Source organism: Trichosurus vulpecula, chromosome 2 (assembly GCF_011100635.1).
Source record: "Trichosurus vulpecula isolate mTriVul1 chromosome 2, mTriVul1.pri, whole genome shotgun sequence".
NCBI lineage: Eukaryota > Metazoa > Chordata > Mammalia > Diprotodontia > Phalangeridae > Trichosurus > Trichosurus vulpecula.
Window position 1 is genome coordinate 69,769,627 of NC_050574.1, and position 23,887 is coordinate 69,793,513.

General features: G+C 47.0%; 2 protein-coding genes across 2 annotated transcripts in view; one reads left to right on the forward strand and one right to left on the reverse strand.

Moving 5' to 3' along the window:
- Positions 1 to 531: 531 nt before the first annotated feature.
- On the forward strand, positions 532 to 6,790 carry SLFNL1 (schlafen like 1). Its single transcript, XM_036747113.1, has 3 exons — positions 532 to 1,455; positions 4,416 to 5,102; positions 6,316 to 6,790. Exons 1-3 carry the CDS (start codon positions 532 to 534, stop codon positions 6,457 to 6,459), a joined length of 1,755 nt encoding a protein of 584 aa, XP_036603008.1. The 3' UTR covers positions 6,460 to 6,790.
- A 3,329-nt stretch (positions 6,791 to 10,119) lies between these two features.
- The window catches only part of CTPS1 (CTP synthase 1), a 37,090-nt gene continuing 23,322 nt past the window's right edge, over positions 10,120 to 23,887 (reverse strand). Inside the window, exons 9-19 of the mRNA XM_036747423.1 lie at positions 23,023 to 23,155; positions 20,089 to 20,177; positions 19,371 to 19,465; positions 18,547 to 18,609; positions 17,685 to 17,728; positions 17,187 to 17,283; positions 16,187 to 16,242; positions 16,007 to 16,103; positions 13,486 to 13,630; positions 12,730 to 12,820; positions 10,120 to 10,968 (exon numbers count right to left, since the gene is read on the reverse strand). Of these exons, the coding sequence (XP_036603318.1) occupies positions 12,736 to 12,820; positions 13,486 to 13,630; positions 16,007 to 16,103; positions 16,187 to 16,242; positions 17,187 to 17,283; positions 17,685 to 17,728; positions 18,547 to 18,609; positions 19,371 to 19,465; positions 20,089 to 20,177; positions 23,023 to 23,155 (904 nt within the window). The 3' untranslated portion in view covers positions 10,120 to 10,968; positions 12,730 to 12,735. The remainder of the gene's footprint in view (positions 10,969 to 12,729; positions 12,821 to 13,485; positions 13,631 to 16,006; positions 16,104 to 16,186; positions 16,243 to 17,186; positions 17,284 to 17,684; positions 17,729 to 18,546; positions 18,610 to 19,370; positions 19,466 to 20,088; positions 20,178 to 23,022; positions 23,156 to 23,887) is intronic.

Genomic DNA, 23,887 nt, shown 5'->3' on the forward strand with positions numbered 1-23,887 from the left:
CTATCTATCCCAACTATGAGCTTCATCTATTTCAAGCCACTTACTTTACCATAACCTCTCTGGGCTGATTCTTTAAGTGATTTGCCCTAGGTCCTAGTGGACCCAAGTCGTCTGATTCTCAAGGTCAGCCCTGTTCTGAGTACATCAGATCACCTCTCTCAGCTTTTCTGGGGAAGTTTTAAAGGCTCCTCAGCTTTAACTGTCTTCTTTTGTTCTTTAGGACCCAAGCCGGAGCAAGGCCCCACACTACAGGGCCTCCCCATCAGGCCATCATTTCTCCCCTTCTACCTTCTCCGCACCCGAGATTGGGAGCCCAAAGGGGCCAGGCCCAGCTGGGGCCCATCCTTGCTCCCTCCAACCTGTCACTTGGCAGCCTCACCGTCCCTGGAAAGTGTGTGGGCTTCCCCCAGAAAGCTTCCCTGTCCTGCTGGTCCCAGTCCAGGGCCCAGCTGTTTGTCTGCTTCAGTCGTCTCTGAATCCTTGAGAACCAGAGGCACAGAGCACAGTCCTTAGGGGTAGGAGGACTGGGGAATGAAGAAAGTGACTGTAGGAGAGGAATTAGTGGGCACTCTCCAGGACCAAAACTCACCCTTGGAGATGAGCTCCACAAAGCCCTCCCCAAAGGAGACCCTCATGGAAACACCTCAGGGTCTGATCCCCAAAGAAACACTCTGGAGGCCAACTTCAAAAGGGGAGGCCACCCCCAAAGAGACCCCCACAGAGACATCCCAAGGACAGATTCCAACAGAAGAGACCAGAACAGACTCTTGGGAGTCCTTCATGAAAACACTCATGGAAAAGACCTTCACAGAGGAATCCCTAGAGGAGATACCTAAAGAAACCCCCTCAAAAATCCCCAGAGAAACACAGCAAGTAGAGATTCCAGCAGGAGATAATACCCTATCAGATACTCTCTCCTGGGAGTCCCTCATAGAGATACCTATAGCAGGGATGGCCCTAGAGGAGATGTTAACTGAAAATCCCATTGGGGAATTTCCCTCCAGGAACTCAAAGGGAGAGCCTTCCTTGAAAATGCTGGCAGAAGAGACAATCTTGAAAGAGACCCTCGAAGGAAGACCCTCAGGGGAGCCCCTCCATGTGCAGCCCCCACCAGAAGAGCCACCTCCTGAGGTCCCCCTGTCCAAGATACCCCCACCTCTGCACACCCTGTACGTGAGCCACTTGAACCCGCAATTCTCAGGGGCAGTGCTCTCCTGCCTGCTGAGGGACATGTTTGAGCGTCTGCACCTGCCACTGGAGCGGGAAGCCATCAGGGTGGTAAAGAAGCATCGTCGTGCTCATGCCCTAATACAGGTGCCCACCTCAGTGGCTTCCAGTACTGTGGCCCAGCAGCTACAGCAGGCTGCTGAGGAGCATGTGCTTCTGAAGGACCTCGTGGCAAGGGGCAAGATGCTAGCAGTGAGCGAGGGCCCACGGATCTTCTTCAGCAGAGAGGTAGGATGGTCAGGGCAGGGCCATGGTGGGGATGTGGGGGGAGAGCACAAGCTTAATCTGCAGGCATCTGTATTGGCATCTGGAAGGTGCTCCAGGATGCATCTTGAAAAAAACCTCAGCCCTAGCCCATACAATGCTTTGGAAAAACAGTCACTTGGAAAAGTTCTGTAAATGATGATAGAGAGTTTAACAAAGGCTTAGGACCTTGGTGAGGCATGAGGCTAGCTTTGAAAAAAAGATTCCTTCTATAATGGGGAATAGTGTATAATCATAGGACCCACCTCCCCTGAGTGGACACTCCTATTCTACCTTACCCTGCTGTCTGACAGCTGGGAGTGAAGGGGGCCATTCCTTGCCTCCTCCCAGGCTCTCACTTGGCTGCTCTGGTCTATTCCCAGTTACTCCATCTCTAGAGAAAGGAGAATGTAGACAGAGGTGTAGGTGGGGGAGGGGGATCCTCTTCTATGTTCTAAGCTGATTGAGCCATCAGAGCCCTATCAGAGCCTGGGGTTCACATCTGGTAATGCCTGTGCTTTGCTCCCAACCTGTCAGTGTCCTAAGCGCAGAGAGATGATGATGGGGCAGGTGGAGGGGAGAGGGGGAAGAGGAAGGTTTAGCCATGAAACGTGGAAAGAGAGAACAAAGTCATCTAGGGAGGAGGGAGGGTATAGTGGACAGTAGGGGAGATAGGAAGGAAATAGATTTCAAAGGAAAATTTATTCAAACAGCTAAAGGGCAGGGAGGATGCCAGGAAACAACAGAAGAGTCAAATAGCTGAATGGCTGTCATACAAAAGAAGGAATAGGTTTGCCCTGCCCAGTCCCAGCAGGATGACCTAGAAACAATGAGTATAAAGTACCAGGAAACAGATTTTGGCTTAATGTAAGGAAAAACTTTACAAAATCACATCCCAGAGTTGGAAAGGTCCTCACAGACCCTCTAGTTCCAACCACATCTGGAGAAGAATCCCCTCATAGTATCCCTGACAAGCAGCATCCAGCTATGGCTGAATGGGGATACCTGCTGCCTCCCAAAGCTACCACTTTGGGAAAGCTGTGTTTGGAGGTTTTTCCTTACATCATGCCTCAATCTTCATTTTAGCAACTTCCACCCACTCTTACAATTCCTTTCAGGTCAGAGCTTGATATGGGACATGTCAGCTGCTAACTCCTAGTATCCCCCACCTCTGTTCTCTGAAAGCTTCCAGGCCTGGACGATTCGGCCTTGACACTTTCTTGTGAGCTTCATTGACATGAGAGGCCTGGGCATGAGTTCTAAGACCACGGTGATCAGATCTACCTAGTTCTCACTATCACCTAAAGAGCTATCTGGGACTGATAGGGGAAATGGGGTAGAGACCTGTGAGTTTTGCTGGTGGCAGGAGAGGGACTCAGAGGGACTGATCCAAGAGCAGGTATTGACAGCTTGCTACCCATCCAATTGGCACTGACCACATGAAACCCTGGTAGAGGAGAACCCCCTTCTAAAATAGTCTCATGGAGTTGGTAGGGGAGCCATCTAGTCTATCCCACAACTAGACAAAATCCCATTTCCACTCCAGCAAATGGTCATCCAGGCTTTTCTTTGAGACCTCTGAGAAGGATCCCACTGCCTCCTGGAGCAGCCCATTCTATTTGGGGGTGGTTCAAAGTTAAAGATCTTTCCTTAGATCAAGCCAAAGTGATAATTAATAGTGATCGCCGAAATTTCCATAGTGCTTTAAGATTATGAACTGCTCTACATGGATCTTCTCATTTGACCATCATAACAAAACTGTGAGATGCTCAAAAAATGCTGAGGCAGCTGGAGTTCAGAGAGTTGTCAATGCCTTGTCCATGATCATACAATGTTCTGAGGCAGGATTCAAATTCAGTTCTTTTTGCCCTCAGAAGGTGAGGAGTGTCCACACTGAATCCATCAGTAAACAACCTCAACATACTCACACCTACTTAGGAAGCTTTTTGGGCCCAGACAGAGATACACATGTGTATGTTTGCTTACAGTCTCTTAAGCTCTCCCACCTTTGATCAATGATCTGATGCCTAAAAGCAGAGTGGGCTGCCTGGGGACACAGAAAGTTCCCCATACCAGAGATCTTTAAACAGAGACTAAAAGACCACTCTGGGTCATCTGGGAGATTTTAGAAGGGACTCCTCTTTGGGTGAAAGTTGGAATAGATACACTGAGATTCCAGAATTCTGTGAAATACTATAGGGGTTTATGCTTATTCCAGGGACGTGTCATTTGTAACCAAGAAAGTCACCTGGCCGGCTGATGTGATCTCTATGGCCCAGGCCCAAAGGGAATTTTAGGAGTGTATTCAATTGGATGGAAGTTGCTATAAAGCAAATTTAGGCTTGATGTAAGGAAAAACTTCCTAGCAGAGCTCTCCCACAGTAGAGTGGGCTGCCTTGGAAGGCAGGGAATTTCACCATCTGGGTCCCCAAGGAATCCCATTTGTATTGTACCCTTTCTTCCTTTCTGGGAGTATAAAAGAGTCCAAGAAGAGAGATAAGATCCAGCTCCTACTGGATCTAAGCACTCCCACTCATCCACTTCCCTTGTGAGGGGGCACAATGGCCTAATTTCCCTGAGACCTTAACCTAGACTGGCCCAAGGCTTGGGATCCAAGGGATAGCTTGCCGCCGCCCTACCCCCCACTCACTCAAGTCCCAGGTTGCAGAAGCTGAATCCCTCCCCACCCCTCCAAGGAGGTCCTTCCCAGGGAAATTCTAACAATGGAGCTGTCCCTGCTTCCCTGCTTGCCCTTCAAGGAACAGGCCTGGGTGGTGACCAGAAGCATCCTCCAGTTTATTCCTTTCCACTCAGAATCTAAAGAAGGGGAGGAATAAGTCTTATCCCAGAGGATATTTCTGGCAGCTAAGCCCCTCCCTGCATGCTCTGGAGAATGGGAACTCCCTGCTTGTTCCCCAGGCCCCCTTCCCCTCCTGTCCCTCCAGAGCTTCCAGCCCACAGATGATGGCAGCATCCACAACAACTATGCCTCCCGACCAGTCCCATCCCGGCCCAGCGCTGGGCTCTCATCAGACTGGCCCTCTGCCACCACAGCCTACACCCCACCTTCCAAGTGCTTCCGACCCCACTCTCCATGCTTGCCCTGTGCCGCTCGCTCAGACAGTGCCATTATGCACCAAGAGATTGTGGGGCAGGAGAAGCTCTTCTATGGCGCCTTCCTAGGCAATGAAACACGCAACCTGGAGTTCAAACGCGGGGGTGGCGAGTACCTGAACCTGGCATTGAAGCATCATGTTCGCCGCTACGTCTGTGCCTTCCTCAACAGCGAAGGCGGCAGCCTCTTTGTGGGTGTTGAGGACAGCGGACTTGTGCGTGGCATCCGCTGTAGCCATCGTGATGAGGACCGAGTGCGGCTGTTGGTGGACTCCATCCTTCAGGGATTCAAGCCCCAGGTGTTTCCCGATGCCTATACACTCACCTTCATCCCTGTGATAAGGGCAGGGGGCAGTAACAACAGCCTGCTTAAGGTGATCCGCCTCACTGTGCACAGGCCAAGGGTCCGCTCAGAACCGCTGCTCTACGAGACTGACCTGGGGGAAGTGTTCCTGCGACGTGATGGCAGCATCCAGGGCCCGCTTTGTGGCAGTGCCATTCAGGAGTGGTGCAGGCAGGTAACTGGTGGCCTGTTCCTGAGCAGAGGTGATGTAGGATCATAGAATCATAAGGTCTGAGAGCTAGATGGGACCTTACACCTCCCTCCTCATTTTACAGATGAAAAGACCCAGGCCTAGAGAGAAGGGACTTATCCAAAGTTACACAGGCCCCTAGAGCTGAGAGTCAAACCTAGGCCCTAGGACTCCACTTCCCTTAGAAGACACCAAAACTATCTCCCTCACCAGTCCCTGGGCCCCACCAGTTACCAGTAGTAGTCTAGGCCTTCCTTCATTAAACATTCATGACATGCCTTCACTGCCCAGCAGTGGGGAGAGACAGCATGTAGATAAAACCTTACTGTGTAGCTGTGATATAACCTACCTACCCAGATAATTCTTCATACACAATACAGGCGAGCTGCCCCACAGAGGTACAAGCCAAGGGCTGTGTGTGTTCAAAGGGAGACAGTTGTTTCTAACCAGAATGTCAGGGAACCCTTCCTGGAGGAGGGGAAATCATTGCAAAGCAAAGTGGTAAAACCATAAGGGGAGACAAGTCTTCGAATGGCAGCATGTAATAGATAAGCCGTGGCTTCAGCTTCAGGGCCTACCCAAGGTTAGGCAGTGGAGAATATGCTGGCCTGGCACCAGGAGACCCAGCTGAATCTTGTGGACTGGCCGTGTGACCTTGAACAAGCCTTTTCCCTCTCAATGGACCTCACTCTTTCAGCTTAAATCATGAGGTTCAGGTAGAAGATAGAATGAAGCACTATTGGGTGGGGCTCGAGGGGAGTGGCTAGGACAGCAGTGGGGAGGAAATCCTTCCAATATGGGGGATGGCATGAGCACAGATGGTGAGAGCCGGACAAGCACAGAGAAGGGAGAGGAAGTCCATTTTGGTTGGTACATACAGCAAGCCTGTGAAAGGGGTTAGGAAGCTAAGGTCGTATACAAAGGTTGGAAGTGGATTGTACAGAGCCTGGAATGCCAAGATCAGAAGTGTACACTTGAGTGCCTCAGTAGGTGATAGCATTCTTGAGGAGTGAACTAGGGCAGGGGTCATGACTACCAGTGCAGTGAGTAGCAATCAGAGGGGAAAGAAAGGAGAGGTGGAGGCAGAACAGTTAGGAGAGCCTTCTAGCAGTCCAGGCGAGGAGAGCTAGCAGGATGGCAGTGAGAGTGCAGAGCTCCAGATAGGCTGCCCGTCCCTAACTGACTTGTGTATCCTCAGAAATGGATGGCAGAGCTGAACAAGCTGCAAAAAAGGGTCAATGTCCTGACCATAGAGAAGGAGCATCTCCAGGAACAGCTGAATCAGGGCCCGTGCCAACAGCTGTGCCGGCAGCCCTCCTCCTGCATCTGCTGCATCATGTGACAGGCCTTGCGACCCACAGCCCAGAGGCAGGGGCCGCAACAAACCGGATCATGCATCTCTTCTGAAAGCGTGCTTTCTACCTGAGCTCCGACTCATGCTCAGGCCCCTCAGGGGGGCAGCCCCTAGGCAGGCTCCCTCACTGGCCCCTCCCCGATGGTTCTCACCTGTTTGAAACCAGCGCTGGTGAAGTGCTGTACCGGGACAGGCACAGGTGGGGGGCATGGAAAAGTCACTTTTAAAATGACTCATTATCAATCCTCCACTTCAGGGGAAACTTCTCTCAGCCTCAGCTCTGAGAAAGCTGGCACTGCCTGCCAATTTTCCTTCATCTTCAAGCAACAACATCGGGATCCCGGAGCCCCCTGAGGGAGGAAGCTAGGAAGCTAGCAAGGAAGCATAAGTTTGTCCATGAAGCACTCATGTTTTCATGCGATAGCGATCATTAGCCTGCTCCCTACACAGGCCTGTTGGGAATTGTTCTTTGCAAAGATCTTTAATAAAGTCAGTCATATCTGGGCCAGCAATAGTTGTGACTTCAATGGCAGCTGACCTGGGCCCTAGATCTAGGGCCACAGGGCAGACTCGACACTGAGCCACCAGCTCTATTCTAAGTAGGCGAAAGGGTGATATGGTCTTGTGATGGTCAAAATTCCCAAGGAAGATGCTTTTAGGTATAGTTGGCCCTTCTGAATTCAAAGAACCAGACTCAGTCATCTCTCTTAAACCAAGGAGAGCCCAGTTATCAGTCCGTCCTACATTTACCGTGTCTTAATTACCCAGGAACCTAGTTCACAGCTCTTCCCTAACAAAATTTAGACAACGATATTGTCCTCACAGACCTCATAGGCTGGTGGGGGTGGTAGGAAGTGGAGAATGACAGCACAAAATATTACCTAAATACAGAAAGGCACAAAGTTAAGTGGAGTCTGAGGTGGAAGACTATCTCTGATTGACAGGTGAGGCATAGGGAACAATGTAAAAAGCACACGGTGTGAAAGCCTGGGGCACAGGGAGGGGGAGTGATCCAGGTTAGCTGAAGGGTAGTGTGTGGAGAAGGAAGGATGAGCTGAAAGGTAGGGTCACTCCAGATTTTGGAAGGCTCATTTGTCTAGCAGAGGAGTTTGAATTTTATAGAGGACAACCATGAAAGATTTCTGAGCCAAGGAATGACATGATTGATATGTGTAAGAAATGTTATTTTAACAGAGCATTGGGCAGGGTGCAGGCAAGAAAAGCCTACCTCTACAGTGGCTATTTTCATGTTCATGTCAGTGGCAATATGGAGCCTTGCACTAAGGTGGCTGAAGTGAGAAAAGAGGGATGCTGCTCAATCCAGATAACTGATAAGAGGTTATTGGGGTGGGAACAAAGATTTTAAACAGGAATCTGAATGAAGAGAGGTGCCCCGAGAGGTGGAACAGGTTTTGGGGAAAAGGCAAGTTCAGTTTTGGACATGAGTTTGAAGTGCTGGCTTGTCACACAAGTGGGACTGTCCTAAAAGCAAACAGAAATCAATGCAGGGCTGAAGTTTGGGAATAAGTTAGGACTAGGACTTCTAAAGGAGATGTCTGAGTAGAAATGATAGCTGAAGCGACAGGAGTGAACTGGCCAGGTCAGATCTGTAACTGAGGAGCACCTATCAGTCAGCAAGTGCATAAGAAGCCAGTGGAAGGGGAGAGACAAGGTCAGCGACGAGGGAGTAGGAGCATACAGGGTTTCTGAAGCCAAAGGAGCAAAACATTTGTGGAAAGATGTCAGAAATGGGGAGAATAAGGAATGAAAAAGACTACTGGATTTGACAGTTAGGAAGGTCGGCATTGGAGACCTTTGAAAACGTTTTCAGTAGAGCAGTGGGGGTGGAAGAGATCTTAGCAAAGGGTTGAAGAAAAAGCGCAAACTAAGAATCTGTTGTTGTTCAGTCATTTCGGTCATGTCTACCTCACCCCATTTGGGGTTTTCTTGGCAAAGATCCTGAAGTAGTTTGCCATTGCTCTCTCCAACTCATTTTACAAATGATTAAACTGAGGCAAACAGGGTTAAGTGACTGGCTCAGGGTCACACAACTGGTGTCAGGTTGTCCTAAGTCCAGACCAGGCACTCTATCCACTGTGCCACCTAGCTGCTGTTAAATAAGAATGCTAGGTAGGAAACTTTTTTGAAATTCAGTCATATGAAGAGAGAGGAAGGTAGGAGGTAGATAGGCTATTCAAGGGAAGACCTTTCTAGAATGGGAAGGCTTGAGTGCATTTGTAGGTAGATGGGAAAGGGTCAGTGGAAAAAATTTAAAATGCATGAAATGATGGGACAAGGCCCTGAGAGTGAAAGGGAATGGAATTAAAGGCGCATACACAGGAATTAATCAAACCCAGTAGTTGGGGAGGTAACCAGAGAGGAGGAATGGCAATTCTCCTTTAAAGTGGAGTTGAAAAAGTATACAGCTGCTTCTAGGGTCAGATCACCTGCTACAAAGGTGGATGTGTGTTGGCAAGAAGGGATTTGGAACAGGTAATATGGGCAATGTCATAGGGAACCAAGGACCAAACAGGATTTGGAGTCAGAGGCGGTGTAATGGAGAGCACTGGCTTGGGAGTCAGAAGGTCTAGGTTCAAGTCCCAGTTCTGACAATTACTACTGGTGTGACCTTGGGCAAGTCATAACCTCCCTGGGCCCAAGGACCCTCACCTTTAAAATGACCTCTGAAGGCCCTCCTAGCTTTAGATCCATCATCTACCAGTCTAGGTCACATAAATGAGAATCTCTCAAGCCCAACCTGTGCCCAGGCAGCAGCCTTCCACGACATAGCCAGCAAGGGAATCGAGTCCAGGTCTCTATTAGTGATGCTATGGCCTCCTGACCACATTAGGACAGGCCCCCATCACCCCCTAACCAGACTACTGCAGGCGTCTCCTATCAGGTCTCCCCACTCCAATCTCTGCTCTACTCAGCTGCCCAAGTGATTTTCCTAAAGCACAGATCTCACCATGACACTCCTGCTCAGTGACTCCCTGTTCCTTTTACATATTACACTTAGAGCCCTTCACAACGTGGCTCCAACCTATCTGTCCAGCCTTATCCATTCCACTCGCCTTTACCTACTGGGGTCCTCAGATGCCATTCTACCTTTCTCTGTATCTGCACCAACTGTCTGTCCACCATGCTGATATGCCCTCCCTGAACACCTTTGCCTCTTAGAAGCCTTGGTTTCCCTCAAGGCTGGGCTACAGTGCTGCCTTTTCCAGGAAGCCTTTCCTGATTCTTCCCTCCCCACCCCATTCTATGTATACTTTGTCTAGGTGCTGTCTCACTGAAAAGAATGTGAGCTTGTTGAGAGGGGAGGCTACTTCACTCTTCTGTGCCTTAGCAGGAGCTTAATATAAATGAGTTTTTAATTAAAGAGTTTTTGGAGCTAAAGTCTGCCTCTTTGCAATATTCACCCATTGTTCTTAGTTCTATCCAGTGGGACCGAGCAGAACATAGAACCCTCTGTTCCTTCCAAGTGTCTTCTATCTGGTCAGCCACATATATTCAGTCACCTGTTCTTTCATGAAGAATCCAGTGTGAAATGCCTTTGCAGCTGCACTGACACATGGTGGCTCATGGTCATGCACAGATACTTTGTCAGGTGAAGTAAAACCGCCATCGACGACACAAGACAAGAACTGGGTAGTTTTGTTTTTATTCCATTGACCAAATACATGAAGTCTGGCTAGAGGACTATGGGAAAGCAGCTCCATCCCTAGTTACAACACATAAGAAAATAGCATCTTACACTTGCATCAACACCATTTAGGAAGAGCTCCCCCCACTTTTTTTTTTTAAAAGGCAAAGCTTGTCACCCTCCTCCAAGGGCCTGAGAGGCAGTTCTGTGTTCCTTGTAAAAGCCACTCCTTGATGCAAGGAGGACTCCCCTTGGTCTTGGAGGCAGGTTGGAACAGGCATTCCAAGGCTTTGGGGTTAATGGCATTTCACATGATTTCACACCAAGTACATTAGGCCCAGGCGGGGCTGATCCCCATCCCAGCTCAGGGCAGATCTTCCTTGGATTTCTTCTCCCTTGGTGGTATGAGACAGTCTCAAGTCACCTAAACTATATCATAAAGCATAGCTTTCAAGTGGCCCTGTGGCCATTGCCACCTGAAGACTAGAGGGCTGGGCACGCAGGACTTACCAGCATCTCCATCAGTGGCAGGAGGAGAAAGAAATAGTACTTTTTCAAACAAAAGGCTACCTAAGCCATCCCTGCCACCCAGTGCCTCTGAAACTTTCCTTCTGTTTTCTCCCTAGGAACCCCAACATACTAATTAGGGCCTGGGAATGGGACAGTGCATTATAGAAGGGAGAGGAGGGGAACATCCAAGTCTACATGATGGGACATGCAATAAGTGACAAAGTTTGGAAAATGGTTTTTCCCCCATAATAAAATAATTTTAATTAAAAAACAAATGCTGAGAGTGAATTCAAGGCTGTAAACTCCATCCAAGTCCAATGGCTCCCGTGGCAGAGTTGTCCCTGGACAAAGAGAAAGACATTTTACACTTCTTCCCCTGTGGCATCCTCTCCCAAAAAACTATTAGTAACAAATCTGAATTCAGGCCCTAGAGCTCCACAAAGACTAAAGAGCGTGAGCCGGGAACCTCTGGGAACCTTAGCTTCCTCATCTGTAAGATGGAGATAATGATACTTGGAACTACCTTTCTCACAGGGCTACCATGAGAGACAGCAGAGCATCCCTGACAGAACGTCATCTAACAGATGCTTAAACACATTCAGGATCAGTGAGTTCACCGCTTAATGAGGTACCCTTTCATCAGGGAGCCCAAATTGCTTCAGTTACGTTATTCCTCCCTAGAAGACAAGTCTGTATGTCCTGAAGCTACTACAAGTCTCCAAGGTAGCTTTACCACCCCTACCCTATTGCCCCATGCAAACAGCCTCTGGTGTGTATTGAAAATACACACGTGAAAAGTTCTCCCTGGGCCTTAGTTTCCTTTTCTGTAAAATGAAGACACTGAACAAGATGTTCTCCAAGGTCCTCTTCTAGTTCTAATATTTTATGGTTCTATCAAGTTTCCAACTGTAGTATCAATCCTCTAGATAGCAAACTATCTACCTCTGTACTTGAGAAATAGGCAAAGCAAAGCAGAAGGTGCCAGAATTCAGAGAAGCTAGACCAATAAATACACCCTCCACTCACCACAATGAGAACCTATAAGCAGCTCTGGCCAAAGTAAAGCCTACTTACATGGGCCCTCTGGCCAAGGAATCACAATTTTAAATCTAGATTCCCTTTGCATGACTGGTATCACCATCTGTTGTTACCACATGTACACACAAGATTGCTGGTTACTCATCCTAAGCATAAATGAATAGAAGTTCCCAGATGTCCACCCCAGGTCCAGCACTTTTTATTGACCACCAATGGCTTCTCTGACCACCCGACACCCCACTTAAGACTGAAGGATGTTTATGTCCTACACAAAACCATGGTTACAGCAGCTTACAACTCAACAGATACAGACGCTTTCTTCCAAGGATGTCAGACTATTATTAGTAGGTCAATTATGTCCCCACCAGAGAGCCTTGGAAGACTCCAAGTTAAAAGTTACTTGAGTTAGGTAGTGAGGCCTCAAGAGTTCCAATCTCCTAAACCAGGGTCAACAAACTATAGCCCTGGATCACAGTGAGGTTTTGTACAGCTGAGAGATGAGAATGATTTTTACATTTGAAAATATAATAAAACTTGACTCAAAATATAAAAGTCATTCTTAGCCCATGGGCTATAGTTTGCTGACTCTTGCAGTGTGACGATCTAAGTTCAAATCCAGGCTCTGCCACTTCCTAGCTGTATGACTCTGAGCAAAGATTTCATCTCTCCACACCTTAGTTTCCTCATCTGCAAAATGGAGATAATGATACTTGGAACCACCTTTCTCACAGGGCTACCATGGGAGACAGGTTTGGTAATCATGAGCACCTGTCTGCTGACAAGAGGGAGACAAAGTCAATAAGGAAATGCCCGACATCCTCGCACCGAGCTTCTGTGATGCATGCCACATGTGTTATGTGTATGGAGAGGCACATCTCTACTGAGGCACATGTCCTACCTCAATGACTTCCTAACTTCTGTACTGGAAAAGATGAGGTGGTGGGACTGTGATTCCTAGTGCCAGAAGCAAGGCCATCCCACCCACGTGGTGCTCAGCACTGTCCTGTGCATCAGGTCTTCATACAAACCCAACTAAGCAAACCAACATTGCTGCAGGACATTACCAGGCATCAGTCATGATTTATCGATGGGAACTTCAACTCGGTGATTTCAGAGTCAGGGGAGCTGCTCCCACTCCGGTCACTGTAGGTGTCCCTGCAGAATCCAGAGAATTCCATTAAACATCTCCTACAAAGGCCACACCTTACCTCGCTTGTTCATGGTCGCTCTCTGCTCAAGAAGCCTACACCAGGACAGACCTCATACCTCTACCTCTACGTTTCTTTGCTGTCTAAGGCACTTGCCTTTTGGCTATGGGGGCAGCAATAGCATCAGAGAAGACATGACAGGTATGGTAACCCTGCGCTCCCCAAAAAACTACAGCTGTTCTGTTGTTGCCCAGCTGATAACTCAGAACGATCTTTGCCACTTGATAGCTGTGCAACTGCAGTCAAGCCATAGCCTTTCTGGGCCTGAAGTTTCCATCTCTAACAATGAGATAGATACATGAAGATCTTTATATTTAGGCTCCTTGCAGCAATAAATCCCTCCCAAGTATGGAGAGCGAGGTGCTCCGGGCCTACTTGCTCCACAAAGCTGGGATACCATGGAGTACAGGAGAGACAACCAAGTCAAAGAGAAAAGTGCTTTATCAAAGAATAACAAACCTTGGATAGGAAAAAATCCAGATCATAGAAGGAAAAACCTATACACAAAATTAGTAAGGCACCCATGGAATCGAGGGTTCTCTTTGGCTTGCCTTCTAAGCTCATCAGCAACCAACTACAAGGCACCAAAGACAAGCAAGGAGGACTTCGCACCTAGGAGAGAGTCTGCAGCCCTTCTGGAGATAATGGGTGAGCCTTCCAGCTGAGGCCAACAAGAGGCCAAAGTAAGGGGGAGATGGCTTGATTGGTCTGGACAAGAATTCGGGGTGATACTGAACGCCAACAAAAAATGGATGATCTGAAAAACAAATTAAAAAGGAGTAACTTATATTATGAACATTTGTCCAATGAATTACCATGTCTTGCTGATTCTCCTCCCACACTCTTGTGCATAGGTGTCCTCTTGACTCCCACCGCCTGTGTGCTCACATTCACCAGCTGGAAACCTGGGCTATCACAAATGCCTCCTAACTGGTATCCCTAACTCAAGTCTCTTCCCTTTCCAGCCCATCCTCAATAATCCTCCAAGTGAGACTTGTATGAATTGATGCAGAGTGAAATGAGAACCAGAATAATTTATACAGTAATGATACAATTTGGAAGAAGTTGAGAACTCGGATCGATACACTAACCAGCTATGACTCAAGGGAACCAGTGACAAAACACTACCCACCTCAAGGGATGCTTGATGGACCTAAGGTATAGAACAAGACAAGTATCTTGGACATGACAAATGTGTAAATGTGTTTTGTTTGACTGTTTGTTACAGGATTTTTTCCCTTTTTATTTCTTTGGGAGCACCAAAAGTGTTGCCAAAAAAAAAGAAGAAATAAAAGAATGTCATTGAAACATCCAAAGGTAATAAGAATACTTGGAAAAAAATCATCCAACTCCTCAGGCTGACATTTAAAGCCTTCCACATCTCCTCCAAAATATCTTTCCAACTTTATTTTATTCTACTCCTCACTGAAATGTAGAACCACTATATATTAAGATCAGTGGCATAGTGGGTGGAGTGCCAGGCCTGGAGTCAGAAGACTTGGGTTCAAATCTAGCCTCAGACACTTAACTAGCTGAATGACCATAGCGAAGTCACTTGTCTGAAAACAGTTTACTCAAATATAAAATTTGGATAATAGCACCTACCTCAAAGGCTAAGTTATAAAGATCAAATAAGATAATATTTGTAAAGCACTTAGCAGTGTCTGGCACACAGTAAGCTTAAATGCTTATTCCCTTCCTCTAGGGCAGCTAGGTGATGCAGTGGATAGACCACTGGGCCTGGAATCAGGAACTCATCTCCCTGAGTTCAAATGTGGCCTCAGACACTGTGTGACCCTGGGCAAGTCACAACCATGTTTGCCTCAGTTTCCTCATCTGTAAAATGAGCTGGAGAAGGAAATAGCAAACCACTCCAGGATCTTTGCCAAGAAAACCCCAAATGGGGTCACGAAGAGTTGGACACAACTGAAAAATGACTGAACAACCCTTCCTCTACCTTTCCCATTTCAGCCAAACTGTTTTTTGATCTTGTTCTCCCATCAAATTCTGTCCCACCCCACCCAACCCCTGACAATGCCTGAAATGATCCCTTCCTCATCAGTACCTGAACTCTTTTCCTTCAAGGCTACTCCCCCTAAACAACTGAAAGTTTTCTTTCCCTCATTAAACTCCCTTACAGCATTTTTCTAGATCATTCTACTCCTTGTCTTGTTGTGCATATGTATTATATCGCATCTTCAGTTCCGAGTACAGTGCTTTGCATGTTTTTTTAAATGAATTAATAACCCACATCTCAAGCCTAGGGAAAAGTGAATAAAAGGTCAACCTCCCTCTACACCCTCTGGCCAAGTTTAATCTCCATTTGGACCTGGATGGAATCTTAAGGACTTCAGACTTCGAATACTGTACTCTCCACAAGGACTTTGACACTGTTCTAAGAGGAAGTGTAAGAGATTCGGAGAGTCACCAACAGCCCTGCTCTTAATCTCCTGCCTTGCCCTTCCCAGGGCTAGGGGTTGAAATACTGAAAAATAACTGCCAGAGCAGAACTTCACACAGCCTTAGAAGGGGTACAGAACAAAAGCATTTTTGCCTATTGTACCAACTCTCTTCATCTTTAGTTCTACCCTGTTAAACGCTAAGGAGTCTACGGAAGATTTTTCTCCTTATTCTTCTGTCTGATTATTTTTGTTGATAATTTTTAGATTAGTTTATATATGTGGCAGGGAGTCCATACTTCTAGTGAACAGAGATCCAAGCTAGGAGTCACAAAGCCCTACCTAGGTTCCAGTCCAGCCCTTTGGCATTCACTACCTGTGGGACCCTCCTGGCACCTAAGATTACAGAGAAGGTGCCAATCTGCACTGGTTAAAGGAACTAACTGGGAGCTCCCTACACAGATGAATTCACCAGTTTTATGATAATAAAAACCAAACCTGTTTAATTTTTTTAAAAATATTTTTGTTGGGGCAGCTAGATGGCACCCAATAGAGCGCCTGCCCTGGAGTCACGAGGACCTGAGTTCAAATCCAACCTCAGACACTTGACACACTTACTGGCTGTGTGACCTTGGGCACACAATTGCCCTGCCTTCCCCCCACCAAAAATAAAAATATTTGTTGAATCTGAAAACTTATGGACCTGCATTAATCCTATTACCCCAAGTCCTTACCGTCCAGCTCCACAATCTCCATTCTCTCTCCTTCAACATCTTGGCCCACAAACTTCAAGCCTTGTTCTTCCAAACACTTCTTTAAGACTGGATTCACCTGGGGGTACAGAATGCTTTTTCAACGACCTTGTTCTTCTAGGAAGACAGAAAGGAGGCTGCAGAAGCCCCAGCAGTTCGTACCTCAAACCTGTGCCGGTGTCTTTCCTCCAAGTAATCGGGATCCCCGTACAGCTTTCCTAGAAAGGGAGCAGAGTACAGGCCATCGTTTCACACTCTCCTTTAAGAGCCTCAATTCCCAGAATCAATTTATTTACAGCCCCCTTCCTAGCTCAGCATCTGGGTCTCCATGAACACACATACCCTTCTAGGGCTCTCTTATTACTAACAGCACAAGAGCTACTCCCAAGACTTCATGACTTCCAGCTTCAGACCACTCACAGGGAAAAGGCAACAGAAACAACTCGTTCCTCAAACATTAAAACATGAAACACCTTGCTTTGGGGGGGTGCCCCCAAGGCCAGTACACAGGCATCTGTTCTATGTCAATGCTGATAGGCATTCTATCTTATTAAAGCTGTTTTGCCAACAGAGAACCCAGTGATGTTAAGTGGGACGTGCCCATTTACTCATCTGTCCAGAGCCTGAAAGAAACTGAGGTAGGCAGGTTATGTTCATAGAGGACACACCACCCTTCATCGGTATGAGTCACTTTCCTGAGCTGTATAAATATCAAGACAACAACAGGAAACTGTTAAGTCCAAGAATGTTAATGCATTACTTCTCTAGGCTGAACATGGCAGACAGGACATTAGACTAGACTGGCTGGGTGGACCCAGTCCAAACCCCATCCAAAGCATTAACTAGCCTCTCCTCCAAATCAAGTGGTGTTCTAGCCTCACATTCAACAACTCAGAAAGAATTCCACTTCATTTTGGAATACAATCTGTTGTGAGGGAAATTATATTGAACCAAAATCTGCCTCCAAAGTTTCCAGCCATAGTTCTGCCTTACTCTCCTGCTACAAAGAACAAGTCCACTCCCTCTTAGAACCAAGTCTCTGCAAGAACAAATCACACCAGAAAAGTGGCAGATCTGTTTAGGCATCTTTTCAGCCTCGAGGCCCCTCAGCACTAGCTCAGCTTGCCTCAAGCTGAATGGTCAAGTCAAAAGGACTTCTTACTCATGATTGAGTTCTTCGTTTGGAAGAGGGTCCTCCTCTTGCCAAGTCTCATGGTGCCACCCATTTGTCCAGGATTGTGTTCTGGCATGTCAATGACCTGGAAATTAGGCAACACAGTATCCTTGAGAACACAGAGGACACATGGCCATGGATTTGGCAGCTATTTTCATCCTTTCCTTCCTAGCAGCTTACAGTCACAGATAGGAACGCAGCTCTGATGTCAGAGCACGTTAGTGGAGGAGATGATTTGACTAGTCACCAAAACTGATTCTCAAACTAATATGGAAGAGTTTAGCTATCGACTATCTTACCCTGCCTGTATCTTTTTGGATAATAGAAAATTTATTCCATACAGTGAAAGGACCAGGGGCATCTCTCTCAGCCTCAATCCAGCCAAAGAGCCAAAGAGCGTGAGATGAGGACAAGGGCTTGCTTGGCATTCCCAGTTCACTTATAAAAGAACCCCAGTCAAACAGGGGTCAGGGGAAAGAAGCTTACCACAGGGTGACTCGTCTTAGGGTCAAACTCTGTTGAATTGGCATCTGTGAAAACCAAAATCCTTCTTTTAGGAAAAGAAACAGTGGCAAGCAGCTCATTACTGGAGCTCTTATTCTGTAGCTAGGAGTCTTTTCCCTGCTCTCAACAAGAGCAGAGAGGACTAGTTCAGAGAAATTCTATTTGATCCTGTTTCTGAATCTATCAAATGAGGACAATAAAGGTGCCTAAACCTCCCAGAGTGGCAGTGAGGACCAAATGTAACTACATCTCGACAAATGGTTTATCTCCAGATGTGACTGTTTACACACCCATATTACATATATACATGCACATAAAGTACTACATGAGTGTTAGCTATTACTTTCAGCTACCATTAACAAAAGAGAATAACATCTATCTCGTTTTTCTCAAATCTATGACTATCTCCTGAAATCTAAGACATGTAGAAGGAAAACCAGGACCACTGCGATGATAAAGCAACTTTGTAATGTCTCTTGGACAGCTTAAACTCTGTGACAGCGATGGGTCTGACATGTCTTACTAGCTGTATGACCTGGGAGAAGTTGCTTGCTAGCTCTCGGCCTGTTTTCCCATCTATAAATGAGGATGAGACACAACCTCTATCACCTCATGGGGTGGCTGTCTTGTAAGTCAATGTCTCCCCCAAAATAGGAATTACTCCTTCTATAACTACTCAGGTGCTTACCCCAGAGCACACAGACAGGGAGCTCAATAAATCTGTACTCGATTGTGACTATCAGAGCACAGAGTGCTCTGGTGAGAACAGTTACTCCAAATCTGGCGGACAGGCTGCCTCGATCCCAGTGAATTGTTAAGAAAGCAAGAAGGGTTTTAGCCATACCTTGCCAACCCAGAACGCTTCGTGAAAATTCAACCACTGCCAGCTGCATTCCTAAGCACACACCTTCCACAGGACAAAGGAGAAAAGACCATAAATATAGTCAGTAAAGGCTACCTGTGGAAGCTGGGCTCTCTGGGGGCAGTCCCACCCTGGGGGTCATGATCCCATAGAAAATCACAATTTTCTTTGTCAAACAAGCGTTGTTAGCCTACGTGACTGACGTCAGGCCTTATTTAAAAACCAAACCTGGGGCACAGAGAGCATGCGAGAGAACATTTCTGGCTGGCTGTGTCAAGCTGGAACTTCAAGACTTGAAACACAAGCGGTGTTCTTGCCATAAAGGGTTTTAGAAATTCAAGTTTCCTTCCTTTCATTAAGCTTCCCATTTGCAACTAATCAAATTGAAAATTACTACAACTCAATGCACTAAGAAGCCCTGCAATTAGAGGCAATTTATATCTCCATTTAGGAGCAGATAATACGCTAGGTCTCCTGAGCATTGTAAAACAACCGCATTTATTTGGGAGAGGGGAAGAGGAGGGAGCTTTCAGTTGATATTTCCCTCTCCCCAGGCTCTCCTAAAACCCACATACCCCTCCCTTGGGGAGAAAAGGTAGGTCTCAAGCTGAGAAATTCTATTCTAAGAGGGAGTTTGGATTTCTCCCAAGCAGAAATGAGGGTTCCTTCTAGCTGTGCTACAGGAATGAGGGCACTTGTGTGATTGTTAATAAAAACCCATGCTTTATCAATGGGCTCCCAATGGGCACCTCTCCAGCCCCTTGCCTGCTCCAGGTGAATCCTACATCAATTTTTGAAACTCTTACCTAAGAAAGGCTTTTTCTGTTTCCGTGCCCAAGAGATGGCTTGAATTTTCCCTTCTGTTCCTCGAACACCAAATCCCCCTGGAACCAGTACTCCACTGCATAAAACAAAACAAGCGCATAGATAGGCTCCCCTTACTTACCTCCTTTTTCCACAGGTTTAACATTCTAGGAACCCCAATGGAGACACTAGAATACCGGTGTATTTTGTTTCTGGGGTTTTAAAAAGCATACTGTCTGACAAGTGCACCAGTGTGGCACACGGTGAGTGGGAAAGGGTACTCGTTGGCCTTGGAGCCAGAAGCCCAGGTTTGACTCTAGGCTCGGCCTGCCCCTTGCACAAGCAGTGTGACTTCAAGCCAGTCATTTGGCATTCTCTGTAAAAGGGAGCATTTGGATGAGACCGAGGCCCTTCCGGCTCAGCCCCGATAAGTTTCTAAGGGAACCTCGCTGGGGCAAATGGACAAAAAAGAACCCAGGATTTGCGAAGCTCTGTTTAACTGGCTTCTTCATCTCTGAATCTGTGTGCTGCCTACTGTGATGCTGCGAAGCCTCTCACATATCGGTTATTCCATGTCAAACTCCTCTTCGTCTTATCAGGAGACATCAGGAAAGCAGACAGTAGCCCTTCCCTTCCCCCACCCCCAACATGCGAAGGCTCTGACTAGGCACTGCCTAGGACCAGCTCTTCTTCAAACCCAAGGCACAAAGTACTCCTTACTTGGCACTACAGAGTTTCTGCCAAGCTTCATGATATCGGACAGGTTCTTCTTGTAAAGTACTTGGTTCCAAGTCAGCTGAATCTATATACTAGGGAAAGCCAGAAAAGGGAGAAATTTTTTTTTAAAAGCAGACACATGGAACCAGTGGTTTGGCTTTGTCATGATTTTTATTTCCTATTTTCTCCTTCCTAACACAATCAGAAGTTGTGTCCTCCAAGCCTGAACATACCCCTAATCTGAGATTCACCTATGCTAGCCGGAATTAACAGAGTACTAAATAACAGGAGCTGGCCAAGGAAGTTAGGCTGTCATCAAACATTTATTAAGAGCCTACGATGTAGCAGGGACTGTTTTAAGCACTAGGGATACAAAAGAGGCAAAAGACAGTGTCTGTGCTCAACAAACTCACAATCTAATTGGGGGGGGGGGGGGTTAAGAACGACAAGCAAACATGAAGAAACCAGGTAGAGGATAAAGAAAAATTAAAAGGGCTAGTGAAGGCTTCCTTTAGAAGATGGAATTTTAACTGGAAGCCAGGGAGAGGTCAGTAGTTAGAGCACAGGAAGAAAAGCACACAGGACATGGAGGACAGCAGAGAAAATAAATGCCTGGAACAAGAGAGATGGAGTGTCTTATCTGAGGAACAGCTAGGAGTCCATGTCACTGGACTGAAGAGTATGGGGGTGGGGGAATGGGGGTGGCATAAGGTATGAAAAGATTGGAAAGGGAGGTTAGATTACAAAGGGCTCTGAATGTCAAAAAGAATGTTTTGTATTTGATCCAACAGGCAAAAGGAAGTCACTGGAGTTTACTGAGTGGAGGCATGGAGTTGGGGGGATGGGAGGGAGGGATGACATGGTCAGATCCATCACTTTAGTGACCAAATGGAGGATGGACTGGAGTGGGGAGAGACTTGAGGCATGCAGACCCACCAGCAGCTATTGTAATAGTCAGGAATAATACTGTAATAATGCAGACATGAGGGGATGAGGGCCTGCTCTAGGGCAGTGGCAGTGCTAGAGGAGAGAAGGGGGAGAATTCAAGAAATGTTGCAAAAGTGAAACCGACAGGTTTTGGTTAACAGCCCAGAAATGTGGGGTGAGAGATAGTGAGGGGTCCAGGATGACTCCTAGGTCATGAGTCTGAGGGGACTGGGGTTACAGTGATTAGGAAGTTAGGAGGTAGGGAGGGTTTAGGGGAGAAAAGAGGAGTTCAGTTTTGGACACATCCAGTTTTGATGTCTACTGGACGTTCAGATCAAGATGTATGAAAGGCAGCTGGGTATGCAAGACTAGAGGGTGACAGAGGGGTTACGGCAAGATCTGTAGATCTGAGAGCTGTCAGCATGGGAGCTGAGAAGCTCTGCAGAGAAGCCGTTCACGTGACAATGTCTCCTTCACAAAGGTCAGCTCTCCCTCCGCTGCCTACCTAGGCACGGGCACAAATCTTTTTGGTACTCTAGCTCTGTGTGAAGTGGGTATGCTCCGGCTCTACGAAGGGGCCCTCCTCTGCGCTGGGCTCCTAGCAAAGTCATTTTTCTCTGCCGCACCTCATAATGGGCTCTGGTTGTCACTCTTGGGGGATGGTAAGAGGAATCTGACCATTATGGCAATGCCGACAAATGGGTTTTGGGGAAACAAGCTCTTATCTGAAAGATGTTAGCAGTTGGGAGAGGGGATGCAGCACATCAGTGCTTTCATGTGGTTCTTATACCTGGTTGCCTGACACTTCCTGCCCCCTAGACCTGTCCCAGAATTACTTCTCTATCTTATCTTTCTCCTTCACTGTTTCCTAAAGATGACAAGCTGCAGAATGAATGCCCAGTGCCAACCAAAAACCTAAAGTTCTTCCAGAGAAGGGAACAATGCTCCAAAGAAAATGATGAAGCAAGTTTCTACGAACCCCCTCCCATTTTGTTTTCTACCATCACTCAGAAGCAAGGGTTAGCCAAGCAAAGAACAGACAAGCAACCCACAAGTCCACCACTGCTTCTGAACATCCATGGGGTCAGACTCCTACACACACACACACACACACACACACACACACACACACACACACACACAAACACACACCCTGCACATAGAGTTCCCTGCCAGAGTTGGTCTGGTCAGAGGACCTGGGTTCCACTCTTGGTTCCATCACTTCCCAGCTGTATGACCACCCTTTATCTTCAACTTTACAATGAGAATAATGGATTTACCCTACTAGCATGGTACAATAATAAATGACACTTTAAGATTTGAAAACTTTATATACACTTTCTAATTTGACCCTTACAACAATCTTGCAAGGTTGATACAATAGGTATTACTATCTGTTGTTTACAGATAAGTAAACTTGAGACTCAGAGACATTAAATGACTTGCCCATGGCCACACAATACCCGGGATAGGATTTAAACCCAAGTACCTCCTGTAGTGGAGCTTGGTACTCCTAATACTAAGCCATCCTGTTTCTCTAACTGCTGAAAGAGGAAAGAGCTGCCTGCATCTGGAGTCGTGGGAGCTAGGTCTGAATCCCAGCCCTGACCAAGGTATCTGATCTATATGACCTCAAGTAAGTAAGGGATATAACCTCCCTAGGCCACACTGCCCTAGTGTGTAAAACTGAGTTGGACCAAATGATCTCTAAGGTCCCTTTCCTCCTCTAAATCAATGATCCTGTCTCACATGGGGGTGGTGAGGAAAGAGAAGGGTAAACTGGAAATGCTACAGAAATAAGAATTTTTTTGAAGGTGGAAGCTATTACTACTGGCACCCCAGATTTCAAATGTCCTCCTTAATAACACAATAAAACACATGTCTCTGACACTAGTTTAAGGAACTTTTGATATGAGTCCTTGACTGGGAAGACATTTCCATACTGCAGGCCAAGAGCCTCTCCATGTCTGTCCCCCCCTTCCCCTTCCCACCCATAACCTCCTCACCCACCTTTATCTCCAGCTTGTGGTTGATGGCCAGGGCAGAATGTTCCAGGGCTTTAATGACAGAGGCGTAGGAGTCTGAGAACTTGGTGTATTTGCCAACCAGAGCAATGGAGCAGGTTTCCAGCAAACGATCATACCTGCAGGTCCAAAAGCCAACACTAAACTCAAGTGTATGGAAGGAAGAGGCAGAAAATAAGTACTTTCTGAAACGAATGGTGCTCAGTATGCCATGGGTAGGTGAGGGAAAACAGGTCTGACCCAATATGGCTGGGGTCATGGAAGAGGTCATGATGGTGAGAGCTCCCTTGGTGGGCCCCTTGGCAGCAACAGTACAAAAGGCAGTCTTGCAGAGCACATTGGGGAAGATGGCTCTTAGATGTGGACAGTGCTCAGTATGCCAAAAATGGGCAGCAAATAGGAAGTTGTCTGGGCAAAGCCAGCAGGTGCAGAAGGAAATTCAAAAGAGCTCCAAATCCAGGGAGCCAAGCAGATTCAGGGACTAAGTAGGTCAGGGGGCCCAGTATCTTGGGAAAAGGGCTTGGCTATAAAGCCAAAATTTAGAAATTACTAAGACAAAGCCCTGGCTCTAAGAGGCAGTCTGATAATAAAAAGATCCCTGAATATGGAGTCAAAAGACAAGTCTGAATGCTAGCTCTGCCACTGCCTGCCTGGGTGACCGTAAGCAAATCACTTAACCTCTCCAGAGGTGAAGTATAATGAGGTGGCAGACAGGTGCTCTAAAGGACGAAGCTATGATGCAGAAGGTGTCTATCTTTGCAAACCAACACAGACTAGCAAAGCCTCAAGGGCCAAATCCTGCCTACTTCTACTCTGACGAAGGTCTGGTAACTGCCTCCCTCTGACTGCCA

Excerpts from the sequence above, each read along its gene's own strand:
- SLFNL1 (XM_036747113.1), top strand. The coding sequence starts at position 532 with ATGAAGAAAGTGACTGTAGGAGAGGAATTAGTGGGCACTCTCCAGGAC. Across the intron at positions 1,456-4,415 it reads GGATCTTCTTCAGCAGAGAG|AGCTTCCAGCCCACAGATGA; the intron begins GTAGGATGGTCA and ends CTGTCCCTCCAG. Across the intron at positions 5,103-6,315 it reads TTCAGGAGTGGTGCAGGCAG|AAATGGATGGCAGAGCTGAA; the intron begins GTAACTGGTGGC and ends GTGTATCCTCAG.